The sequence below is a fragment of the Balaenoptera borealis genome (genome assembly GCF_965194805.1).
Source record: "Balaenoptera borealis genome assembly, chromosome: X".
Taxonomy (NCBI): Eukaryota; Metazoa; Chordata; class Mammalia; order Artiodactyla; family Balaenopteridae; genus Balaenoptera; species Balaenoptera borealis.
Genome location: NC_138881.1, coordinates 32347960 through 32361961, shown reverse-complemented (window position 1 = coordinate 32361961; position 14002 = coordinate 32347960). Strand labels below are relative to the sequence as shown.

At 36.0% G+C, this 14002-nt stretch overlaps 1 protein-coding gene across 1 annotated transcript in view; it reads right to left on the bottom strand.

Annotated features, from left to right (window-relative positions):
* Positions 1-14002, bottom strand: part of CFAP47 (cilia and flagella associated protein 47) — a 431032-nt gene that overhangs the window by 209629 nt on the left and 207401 nt on the right. The window contains 2 exon segments of the mRNA XM_082377789.1: positions 5177-5403; positions 6147-6258. Of these exon segments, the coding sequence (XP_082233915.1) occupies positions 5177-5403; positions 6147-6258 (339 nt within the window).

Here is a 14002-nt window from a genome sequence, read left to right as displayed (position 1 = left end):
GCATATGCTTCTCTAGACACAATCTAGTTCAATATTGTCATTCCTAAGATAAACCCAGCTCCCTAAGTATGAACCAAGCAATGCAGAGCACAGAAGTAGGCAATCGTTTAGTTTTATCTGGACCTTCTACTGCTAAACACATAGTAGAGCCTAAGGGTTAGACCAAGTCTTCTTGAAGCCAGACTGCCTGAATTTATACCCCAATTCTAAACAAGCCTGGCTAGGTTATTAACCAAAGCCACAAAGTCTTCATTTGTGAAACATGGGCAATAATAGTACACATTGCCTATCCCTGGTATATTTAAAGTATAAACAAATGCCAGGTCCTTGGAGCATATTTTAAGAATTCAATAAATGTTGGCTGTCATTATCATCACCATTGTTGTCCTTGCCATCATCACGATTGTGACCATATCATTACTCAGCAAAAATAAGCTTTAGTTCCTCTGGCAATTATCTCATTCGCTAGTTCATTATCTATAAAATTCACAAGTTTTTTTTTTTTTTTTTCTCACAAAGCCACATTTTCCACCTACTTTATTTTGACAATTAAAATCATGTAAACTCAGAAAGGTAAATTAATTCATTTACATTTACCACTGTTTTGGCTTGGTTTATTTTGCTAGTTATCATGAACAAATTATCTATTCATATCAGCAACTAGTTCTTTACCCCAAAGTGGATCATCTGCCTTCTATATCTGCAAGTCATTCAAAATAATATATGCGGATACACACTCTCTTCTTGATCAAACTCTAGTCAGCCTCCTCCAAGCCATCTTCTCAACCAGGCCTCAACTTTAGCCTATAAAAAATGCAGATTCTCAGCACAAATGATTTTGTCCACCCTTCCCTCACACACACACACTAAGAGACTTGAACAAGCACCAGCAACGTTGCTAACAGCTCAAGGCCATATCCCTAGGACGACTCCAGTCCCCCTTAAGGTCCCTATCTGGGAAAGTCCAATGCTGCTAGGATAATTTACTGTTTGTTCCAGTCAAAATCTGGTGATAGGTAGATAGGCTCCTGAACCCCTCCTAGAGCAGTTACTTTAGAAAGCTTGCAATTATAACTCCCTTCTCTCACCTTTTCAGATGTAAATCTACCATTCAGAACTGTCTTCTCAAGGACCTCAGAGCCCTCCCTTTGAAATGCAAAAATTCAAGGAGACAATGCTCCCAGCCAGGTGGGTACTTAGTTCTAACTTGCATCACTACCTCCCTTCGGTCATAAAGATTCCAGAAGTTTGCTTCTCTTTATAAGCGTTAATTAACAGGTCCAGATTGCTGTGACCAACTCCCTCCTGCTTCTTGTAAACTTCACTTCCCTGACACTTCTCAGGCCCCAGCTCATTCTCTCTCCTGAGTTCAGCTCATGCTGGATCCTCCTCCCTGATGCAACAGTTACTGAATAAAGTCTATGCTTGTTTTAACTAGTGTCTGGCTTTGTTTATCTTTGACAGTATAGACAGGTACTTACTTCAGGATTTGAAGTGCACTTAAATTATACAAATACAAAAACCTTTTCTCTACCCTACCGAATCCTCACCAAGGGGATCTTTCAGATTTCCTTTTTAAAAATGTCAAATTTCAAAATTTCAATGAATTTCCTCACCATTTATCCCAGAGTACAAAGCATGGCTTTTAAAACATAAAATTGAGGAAGTTAATAGAAAACATAAGGAAACTCCCTTGCAAGCTCTGAATCTTCCTACTACCAGTGAGTTTATCACTAGAGTTAGTTTATCAATGGTCAGGAGAATATGAATTCAATACCTGAGTGCTAAGTGTTAAGTGCCAGATATTCATGCTCCTGACAAAAGATCCTGTCTAGCACAGTATATAAAGTAGATACATCATAATGCTATTACCTTATAAGTATTTCAACAATTCAAATTGCACATGGCTCTATAATAAAAAATTAGGCATGTCACTTTTCTTTGGTAGAAAAGTAATTACATTTATTCAATTCGATTTTGTTCTAAACAGATTTATTTCAAGGATAATTTTAGATTTTATTTGTTATATAGTTATTTTATGCTATAACAGAGAATTCTAGACTTTCATTTATTCCATTATACAATTTCATGGCAGTAAACTAAGAAATGAACATACGATCTGGAGGCTATGCAGGGCAAGGAAAAGAGTAATGGACTCTGGGAGGTAAAAACCTAGGCCCATTTCTAATCTGTCACAAATCAGTGGTGTCACCTTGGGCTACTATCTTACTATTTTGGGGTCTTGGTTTACAGGTCTGTAAAAGTAAGAGGTTGTACTATGTGTCTCTGAGTGTTCAGCGTTATTTATTTTCCAGCTTTAAAATACAATAATGTCTCTACCCTGATCTAGGCTGTAATCTCTGCCCTGTCAGTGAGGGCACCTTAGATCTTTTTACGCCCCAGTCATTCCACTTGCTTTGTATTACAAGTGTAATCGTATCTTCTCTCCACTTCTCCATGGGGTCATGGAAATAATTTGAAAGGTGCACATAAAAGTATTTGGGGAAAAAAAGGTGTCAAATATTATACAAAGAAAGAGCACTTTTAAAATCAATCCTGTTTACTGTTCTGCTGTATTAGCGTTATTATATTTCAACAGTGCAGTGATAATTGCACTTGAAAAGAAAACTCTATGACTACATGTATATCAGCAGAATAAGATGTGCCTATATGTTCTGATTTGGTGTAGCTGATTTTCTTAAACTGGCATAGTCAACCCTTCTGTAGTTATTTTTTGCATTTAGAGAGTTTTTGCTGAAATAAAAAAAAAATTCATGGTATTTGTAGACTTCAAAGAAAACTGTAATCTTCAAGTGAAAAAATACTTTTCATTTTAAATTTACAGACTACTTAAAACATTTAAATTTTAAAGAAGTCAAGATTTAATCATAAATAATAATGATTATTACTATTTCCGCCAACAGTTTTGGAGAAGTGGAGACATACATATACCCATCCTGCAAAGGTGGGAGGGAAATAAGGATAAGTAAACAGCAAGATGACTTTGTGAAAAATCAGGCTATGAGGCAACCTGGACTGACATCAGCCTATACAACGAAGACTACAGGTTTAAAGTACCATTTGTTTGTCAGGTACATGTTCAATCCAATTAAACAATGACAGCACTTCTCATGCACAAGACATTGAGGGATAGACAAAAAAACACATGACAAAAGTTTTTAGATTTCTAGGAATTCACAATCTGATGGGGAAAATAGGTAAATAAAAAAAAAAATCATATACAAACCATAATTTGGTAAATGCAATAAGAAACAAAAAGTGTGCTGGGTTCCAGGGAGAAAGTTAAAGAAGAGGGAGAAAGATAGAAACTATATACATGCATAAATAATAGAAAAGGGATCCATAGACAAAATCCATCTCCCTCAAGCATTTTTTTCATTTAAATAAAATTTTGGAGAAGAGGTAAGAATGAAGACAATTTAAAAGAAAAGAGAGAGAGAGAGAGAGAGCACTATAATAGGCATAAATTTTGAAAAAAGCCACCTATTGAACATTTTTATTGTAATAGTGCACTGAAAGTTGAACATAAACCTTCCCAAATGCACTGCTCTATAGTAGAAGTAAGCATTTTGGTATGGGCTGAAGAGAGAGCCATTGGCTTCTTAGATGCACAGTGTGTACAGGTCAGTCTGGAGGATATCAGAGCCTTGGGCCTTGATATTTTTGACCTTATCAGAACTTAAAAATCCAGGTCATCCATAAAATATCACCACAAATTGTTAGAAATTGGTGCTTAGACTATATTCATTCTAGCATTCTGACAAATAAAAAAAGAAATCACCCCTACAATGCCAAGGGTTTTGTTGTAACCTATGTAAATCAAGACTAACATTAAACGAGCAGGATTCTAAAAATTACTATTTATTCCTTCAGTGAACAAAGATTTAGTGACTACCTTTGGTACAGTGCACACTTTTCTAGGCACTGGTGATATGAGAGTTAACTAAACAAATATCTTCTCACAAATTCCCTTGCTGGAGATAAAGAGTAAACACATAAATATACTACTCTCAGATGGTAAATGCTACCTACAGAGAAAACTGAAAGAAGTTTAGGGTTTGGAGAGTGACTGGTGGAAGTAAGGGATTCTTTTAAAAATGCAAGTTGGTAAAGCAGAACCTCAGCAGTAGCATTCCAGTAGACCTGAAGTAACTGAGGGACGCAGCCTCTCACATCCACGGAAAAGCAACAAAGGACAGATGTGCACAAGCCGCAGGAAGCAGGCCTTCCTCGGGTGCTGGAAGAACAGCAAGGAGGCCTGTGCACATGGAGGGACAGGAGTAAATGGGCTCCAGTGGAGATGCTGAGGTCAGGGAAGGGGATGGGCCTGAACAGGAGGGTCATGAAGACCACCGTAAAGATGTTGGTTTTCATTCTGACACAAGCTGGAAAAGCCAGGGGAGCAAAGGAGCAAAGGGCACAGGTTTACGTTTTAGAAGAATTGCTTTCGTGGCTCTGTGGCGACTCGACTGTACCTTATTTCAATTATAAAAAAAAAAAAAAAAAAAAAAGAGTTCAAGCTGTAATAATAGAGTCTACAGTAATAGTAACAACAACAACAACAACACCATACATCTAGAGAGCACTAATTATATACTAGATTCTACGCTAAGCATTTTACATAATTATCTCACTTAGTTTTCATTAATGACCATTATTATCTCCTTATTACAAATGTAAAAATCAAGGCTGGAGGAGTTTTAAGTTACCAGCTCACAGTCACACAGCTGGACAGTGTTAGAGTCTGGATTCTCAGCCTGGTAATCTGACCCCAGAAATGATCCTCTCTGGATGAACAACAGAATATCCTGGACAACTTTTAGAATATGTCCCCACTCACCCCCTTCCAGAGATTGATACTGAATTGTTCTGGTGGGGCCTGGGCACTGGCATCAGCTCTCCAGGGCATCCCAATGTAGAGCCAGAATTGAGAACTACTGTGAAATATCAACCATACTGTAATGCCTAAAATTACCTAGTAGAACAATTTGTTTCAGATTTATTATTTAACGAGGTAAAAAAGAAAAAAGCTACTGAGCTGTCTTTCTGAGGAAAAGCAGCTTTCATCATTTTTATATGTAAAAACATTGTTATGATCTCTGTACATTTTTAAAGAGAGACTAATTTCAGCACATCCTCTGTCCTCCATTCCCACCTTGATCTTGGTCAGCCCCAGGAGGGCGATGGCCACGCGGACGCTACTGCTCTCCAGAGTGCCCGTGATCAACCTTCTCTCATACTCGATCTTCGACATCTGTTGCTGTACTGCAAAAGCCAAGGCCTTCTCCTTGGCTTCATTAGTCAGTGACAATTTAAGGTCCACATCCAGGATTTGACGGAGCTTACATTTCAAATACAGAACTGGATATTCCTTATTAAGCACTAGGGGAAGCAAAAACATTCATGATTGCAATGATCAGTTACGCCCTTGACGTTGTTATCCAGGATGGACTTGGGAGGTCTGAAATATAACACTGCAGTTATGGCCTTTATTAACCAGAGTAGAAAGAAATAGGCAACACATTTTTAGTAGTCCTGATTCAGTAATTCAAGAGTAAGTCTTCAGGAATTAAAGATATTTTTCTCTACAAAGGGTTCTAGTAAAGTGGTTCTTTCGTAGAAACATCATCAACTTGCTAAAAAATCCAGTGGCCATTGTGCTCCTATCAGTGATTAGAAGGTAGGAGGAACAGAAAGAAATGTAAAGAAAGACATCTCTCAAGGACGGGCAAGAACTGCCATTTTCTTTCAGTAATAACCTTACACTTTAAAATAGAACACTGGGTAGAAGTACAGGTTATATTACAGAATTTGACATTGTAGTTATTTCCAAGTTACTTGGAAAATGGAAAATTTTGCAGAGTAAATATTTTGAATGCCAAATTATAATATTTACCTGAAGACTAAAAAAAATAAAGATTTAAAAAAGAATCACCATCGACATTTTCTTAACTGTTAAAATGGTACTCTATTCCATGTATGCTGACATAATAAAGTTAAAAGGGAGCCTTCAGAAATGTAATTATATATTGGAAAAATGTGCTGTGAGGGTGCTTAGGTGACTATATGAGGAATGGTACCATCCTTCAACATTAGAAATGAAATAAAATGCACGGATACTCTACCTTCTTCTGGAGAACTGCTGTGGTCAAGCGGAGTTGAAGAATCCATCAGAAAGAATCTGGAAGGCAAGGGGATCATACCTATTCCTTCCAAAACATATATTAATTCTCCAATCTAAAACACAACCACATAATAATATTAAATTTTAAAAGCTCAGAAAAAAATTAGGATAAATCTTTCACCTATGAGAAAAATCTTTGTACTATAGAAACATGTATCGTGCATTACTAAGCAACATAGGCCCTAAATGGGTGGAGAAAGGGAAGGATTAAATACAGCCCTAATATAGTATGAAGGAAACTTTGCATGCAACCAGAACAGAGATGGATTGAGAAGGTCTCAGGGCGGCACTGACAGCAGTTGATCGTTATAGGTACAAATATCCTTGGAAGACTGTTAGCTTAAAACAAATGAATTCAAGCAAATGAGAAAATTTTTTCCTTCATTGTGTGATTTATTGTTGGAAGGGAGTGACATCATTTTTGCAGGGTGTCTGAGTCCCTAAGAGTCTATATTTTAAAGTGGGGGGTTTCAAAATGTGCATGTGATGGTCTGAAGATCCTTTAGAATAAGTGATTAGGCAAGAAGTACAAAAGACTAAACAGAGAGCATGAAAATAAAAGTGGGAACAATGCAAGGGCAACAACATGATATAGGGAAAGACCAACAGAGGTGGACAAGCCTGGTTTTAATTCTGGCACTGGCACTTACTACCTACTAATAAGCCTCAGGCAAGTTTACTGAATCTCTGAGTTCCAGTTTCTTCCTCTATAAAATGGGATGAACAACACTTTTATGTTAGGAACCCAGAGATTAAATGAAAAAGGAGAGGGAGAAAGTCTCAAAAGACATATCATACAATCACAATGGATAAATATCATCTAGATCTTGATTCTTCAGTGTAGCAGACTATGCTATCCCAAAACATGACTGTAGGAGTTCAGGATGTGCCACAACAAAATATGCTGCTTTGGTATATTGATTCTTTTGAGCTGTAGGCACCTGAAAAACAGGGAGAGCTTTCTCTGAACTTCCCTTATCTGCCTAAGACAGATCCTCCAAAAGGAACTCGATTGTCATAAATCCCCTCCCTGAGAGTTTCATCAACTAGGGAAGATTGACCCTTGTCACAAGAAGAGACTAGAAGTTGACACCACAACCAAACGTTGTCACAAACTATCATATCTTTTATCTACTCTTCTAAGGGCCTATTCATGTTTCCTAAAAATCATTTACTCTCCTCTAAGTGGCTGACATCCCCCCCTCCCCTTTCCTTATTAAGATGGTATTTAAGCCTGAATTCTAAGCCACCTCAAGGAATTAACTCCTTTTTCCTTGGGTATCTCCCATATATATATGAGGTATCCATGTTAATACACTTCCGTTTTTCTCTTGTTAATCTGTCTTTTATTACAGGGGTCTTAGTCAAGAAGAACTCAGAGGAGTAGAGGGAAGATAATTTTTCCTCCCCTGTATTTCAAACAAAGAAACTTAAAATGAAATGATAAAAACAAACAAACAAACATAAAAACAATAATGAGACAATCAGGGAAATACGAAGAATGCCTTGATTTTTGATGCTATTAAAAAAAATTACGATATTTTTAGTAGTAATGGTATCACAGTTATGTCAAAAAAACAAAACAAAACAAAAAACAAACCCAGAGTCTTTTTGTTGTAGAGACACTTCCTGAATTATCTGTGGATAAAATGTTGTGATGACTGGGATTTGCTTCATGAAACTTGCTTGGCAATGCACTGCTGAAACTGAGCAAAGGATACAGGGGGTGATTTACTACAGTTTTATTTCTACAATTCTGTGTATTTTATATTTTCCATAATACAGTCTTTTCTTTGTTTCTTTTTCTTTTTTTAAGTTGAGGTATATTTGATTTACAATATTAATATAAGTTTCAGGTGTACAACACAGTGATTCACAATTTTTAAAGGTTATACTCCATTTATAATTATTATAAAATACTGGCTCTATTCCTTGTGTAGTACAATATATCCTTGCAGCTTATTTATTTTATACATAGTAGTTTGTGCCTCTTAATCGCCTACCCCTATATTGCCCCTTCCCCTTCCCTCTTCCCACTGGTAACCACTAGTTTGCTCTTTGTATCTGTGAGTCTGTTTCTTTTTGTTATATTCATTCATTTGTTGTATTTTTTAGATTCCACATATAAGTGATATCATACAGTATTTGTCTTTCTCTGTCTGAAAGCCTTTTTTTTAATGCTGATATTTTAAGAAGTAGAAAGATAGTAAAGATGTGGTGAGACTACAGGAGGTAATGCAACAATTGTTGCCATTTCACTTGTCATCTAAGATATTATAATTTTTTGGTATATTTTTATTATGTGATTAGTCTACTTTTATATCATTTACATATACGTTGCTTGTTCAAAGACATCTTTAGAATAATCTCTAACCCTTTGCCTGGCACGTACCGGCACTTAAGAGATCCATTTAAGTGGAGTGAGAGCAGGCTTCCCAAATTTCACATGCATGTAAATCACCTGAGGGTTTAAAATAAAAATTAACTTAAGAAAAAACCAAAAACAAGATCTAGGGTGGAGCCAAGACTTGAGAGGATGAGTGAAAACATGGACTGACAAATTTAGGTTTAAGCCACACAATGGATAATCTTGTACCAGAATGGGCTTGTGACAGGCATGCAACTAACTACCAGGCAAGCAAAAGGAAACCTAACTTCGAAGCTGGGATTGTAACTAGTTTGAACTGTTCCACAGTCTTAAAATAATCTCAACTGTATGTTTGAGAGACTATTCCAAAGATATCTTTGAACAAGCAATACACACATAAATGATATAAAAGTAAACTGATTACATAATAAAAATATACCAAAATATTGTAAATATCTTTGATAACAAGTGAAGTAAAAATCTGGAAACAATATAAGAATGAACAATTTCTGATTGTGAGGACAATTTATTTACAGCTTCATTATCCCTCCCCAAATTAGATTTGTTTATAATAAAATTAATTTTGTCTTGTACTTTCATGATAATGTTCAATACAATTTTATTAATTACAATCCACAATTATCTTTAGTTCCTGCTGAAAAATGGAATATGGAAAACTTTGAATGTTTTAAATTGCTTAGCATTTAAATCTGTGCACTCCTGGTAATAAATAGTATATTATATATAATTTTCATATAGTAATTTTTACTAAGCAGCCATGTACTTTTCAAACATAAATGCAAGCTAGCAATCTGAAATGTGTTTACTGTGTATGTGTGTGTTTTACTACATACAACCCAGTGATCGATACTAACGTTATAAAATTTTCAGATCCCGCAAGCTGCACAGTGCGGCCAAAAAATTTTTTTTCAATGATAATTGGAGTGCAAATGTATCAGTTCACCAGAGACTGGAGAAAACAATATGTTAAAATTTTACTTTTAATTTTTTTCTCATGTTTATTTTTATCTAAAAATCAGTTGTTTTACCCAAGGTGTAGTTGATAGAAGAAATTTTCACATGTTGAGGTATGGGGAAATCATTCTGGCTTATATATGATTTGGCTCAAACTTTATGCTAACTAGAATAGCCTGTCTTATGGCCTGTGAAACATGAATTTTACATCTGCCTTAACCATTAAAGAAAAGAATAAAAATCATTGGAGTAATTGTGGTTCAGGCATTCAAAATGGATGCGGGTGGCTATTGCGGATGTAGTTTCAGACACATTGCTGCATCACTGAGAACTCGACCTTTCTGAACTGTTTCAAACTTAAGGACACCACAAGCCATTCTCAAAACAATACCTGCTAGCAGCTGCCAGCTGCAACATTATGGTCTCAAGGTCTCCTCTTGTAACTGTGAAAACACTTCAGACTCCAAACCAATCCTTGCTTAACAAGATCCTTACTTCTTGCCAGCTCCAATCCTAATTCTTGACAAACAGCTTATGTAACTTTTTGATTTTTGCCTATATTAGCCTCCCACATTTTGTAGTCTGGGAGAACACAATTCAAGTGCCTCTTGAATCTGTGTCCCAGGCTACAGTCCTCAGTTTAGCTCAAATAAAACTCTTTTCTATTCCTACTATAGATTGTTAATTGATGATTTGTGTCGACATAGTCTTCATAAGAAATTAGACTTGGTGAGTATAGAGTTATAATAATTGCATTTTTTTAATGTGTACCTGAATGAAACCAGATCTATATAGCTTGTCTACGCCATGAAAATGAATACCAACTCACAGGGTTTAATACAAAAGGAGTAAACTGTTATTTTCCAGAATATTTTTCTAAAATATAAATTATAAACAGCTTCCTGGCCATTGATTAGCCACTTGAAATATCAGTTACTAAGACTCCATTCAATTCAACTCTACATCTTAAACAGACAATATGTTATCATTTCTCAAAAAAGTATTTTGTCTAACTTGTTCACTTTCAAAGTTCTTTTTTATTAAAAAGAAACAATTTAATTGAAAATAATGCCTGTTCCAGCAAATTATTTAGGGAAATCATTTGTAGTATCATTTAATTATTTCCCTCCACTTTTCTTGAAATAAAATCAGACCAGGGAAGAATACAAATGCAATAAAGAACTCTTTTAAAGTGGAGATGTACTTTTCATTTCAAGTGTAGAGGCAGTGACAAGGATACTGACAGTATGCATCAGTACCTATTATCTGACGCATAATAGGTAGTTGTCAATGTGAGCTATTCTAATAGTCACCTATTAAATTTCCTTTCTGCTCTTAATTTTATATTTTCCAGTCGGCATGTTTACTTGAATTTATATTTTCCAGAAAGATGCCAATACCCACTGTCAACTGTAAGAAACCCTCACAAAAGATATTTTGTTCTTCCTATGTATCTAGTTAAATGCAGTCCTCAAACAATACAGTTCATGCAACTTTACAAGAAGACCAGCTGTTAATGACCCAGAAAGGAAGAACACAAACACTAAATTGGCAGGAAAGTTTTAATCCCAGCTCTGCCACTAATTAGCTGGGTAACCTTGGCCAAGTTATGGATGCCCTCCAGATACAAATAGCCTCAATCTTAAAAAAAAAAAAAAAAAAAGCAGTTCTAGACAGAAAATCAAGTCCCCATGTTGTTTCACAGGTCTTAAATTTTACTTATTCTCTTATATTGGAACTAGATCTTGCTAGGTTTTATAATTTGTGTATTTGAATTGGCTGAACAATATTATATTACTTTGATGACTAAACAGGCAAGTGAGACCTAAGCTAAAATTCTAAAATGTTAAATTTCATACACTAGAGAGAGATCATTAATCACTGTACGTGACTATTTACTTGACTTTGTAATAATTATAAAATGAAACTGATCAGTAAGAATAATTGCTGTTCTTTTAAAATACTACTTTTCATAGAATGATTGAGCTAGGAGATTCAGTGAGGGTGAGAAGAAGGCATATGAAAAGATTTATATGCCTGCACTAAAAATTTCAACTTTTTTAACACAGTTTTAACACATTGTTAATTGCATGCCTGAGAGATTATTCCACAGACATTTTGAGAAGGCAACATATATTTAAATGGCATAAAATACGAACTGATTGTTTAATAAAAACACATGGTATGTTGTAGGAAAACATCTCTGAAATAAACAGGAAGCTGGGCCTAGACTCTAGAAGCTACTGTGGCAATGAGATTAACAATCTCTCTTTGCCTTTATCACCATATTTTTCAGAAGTTTCTATTCAAATTTTTTGCCACCAATTTGCTCTGCAAGTATTGATAAATGAAAATTTGCTTTCCCTTCAAGTGTGAACATCACTGAAACTGCCATTAAGACTGATCTTTATAACAATATTCTTCACAGTTCTCTCTTGTCCCCTTCTTTTCCCCAAATCCGACATCATCACCTCTTCTTTCCCCACTGCTTCTCACATCCTTCTATTTGACGGCTAGTAAGTGAAAAGCAGAGGGCAGTAGAAAATGGAGGTGTGTGGAGTAGTGTAATAGACTGCAAGAGTCTCCTAGCCAGTCTCTCAGTCTCCAGTTTCTGTCTCCAACTCTTAATCTACTCTCTGTTTTGGCTCCAGAGATGCTTTCTAAAACAAAATGAAATCAGATCACGCCTATGCTCAATACCTTCTACTGGGTTCCCGCTTTCAATAATAATAAATTAAGTTATTCAACTTAAAATTCACTGCCCTCCTCATTATCAGTCTGACTTACCCATCCAACCCATTTTCTGTCATTTCCAACATTCCATTCTCAGAATTGGCAATTCAAGTATTCATGAAATGTCACGCTTAGTTCTTAGAATCTTCTCCTGAGCACACTTCTCTCCCCAAACTCTGTTTATTGGCAAATTTCTACTCATCCTTCTTACCCAAACACCTCTATTAATCAATTATCCCTGCCTCTGTTATGCATTCTTCCCTCTATTCTAGAAATGGTCACAATCTATGTTATAGAAATGAGTGGACATGTTCCAGGACACCACGCACACAAGAAAAGAGTATATCTTTCAAGGGGCATTTTGTTGAGGGCAAGGTCGTCCCAGCATAAGGTTGCATCCATCGAAGGAAGGAATGTATTTTTCTAATTCTTATGAATGTGCCATAAGTTCAGCAAGCATTTTTTGTAAACCTGGAGGGAGCACCTACTTCAAATTAACACAAAGTTTCTGTGTGAGCTGGGCCAGCCTTGTGCAGGTTTGTTTTCTCCACTGGAATATAAGTCCCTCTTGAGTTCAGTGTTCCTGCCTTTTCTGTGTGTTCACTCTCTCCATACCTAGAAATTTGGCTTTATACAGTTGGTGAATTAAACTGTGTTGGGAGGAGTGAACTGAATGATAAAACGAAATTACTGAGAATATAGCTTGAGGGTGTCAAATTTTAAAACTTACAAGAAGCCATACTCCATATTCTACAGTTTCCTTCAAGAAGGAGAGGGTTCCAAACTTGCAACTATCAGATAAATAAGTTCGGGAGATCTAATGCATAGCACAGTAATTATAGTCAAAAATAGTATTTTATAAACTTCAAAGTTGCTAAGATCCTAGATCTTAATTGTTCTCAACACAAAAAAGAAACAATAATTGTGTGATGTGATAAAGGCATTAGCTAACGTGACTGTGGTAATCATATTGCCATATAGAAATGTATCAAACCAACATGGTGTACACCTCAAAATTACACAATGTTATCTGTCAATTATATCTCAATAAGAACAAAAGGATGAGAGGGTCCATAAAGTTAACATGGATTTGGGAAAATAGGAATTACTGTTTCCTCATATTTTACATGTCATTTGAAGTGCAGTCTCCTGGAGCTAACATACTGGTACCCCAGAGGTATGCGGAATCTTTACAGACTAATTGGTTGTATCATTGATAAGGAGCCCAGAGGAGACCCCCGAAAATAAATAACTACCATTGGGTACAAAATTCTCATTTTCAGATTTTCTTCTCATATTTTTCTTGAAAAAGGCTGCAGTGCTTATTGTATGCTGGTGGTTTCACAGTAACAGAGGCAAGGAAGGTAGGTGAAGCAGGAGAAGGCCTTGCAGTGTGGAGGGGCTCAAGCTATGCATATCTTTGAGAACATTTACCACATTGGTGAAAACTTCAAAGTTCACCTAACCTGCCCCCATATTGCCAGCAGGCATCCTGTGGTTAATAAATGTTTCAAAGTGTTTATGAGCCAGACGGGATTTCATCTTCTCTATGTTTCCCAGGGAACAAATCAGGGGTATGGTCTGTGGGAAGGAGTGTAGTTACCAATAGAAAAAAAAAATGCAGTTGTAACAAATCGAAAGAAAAATCAAAGGGCGAATGAAATGTGGTTTGCTGTTAAAAATCATGGAAAATAAAAGAAACCACCCGCAAATAATACTCG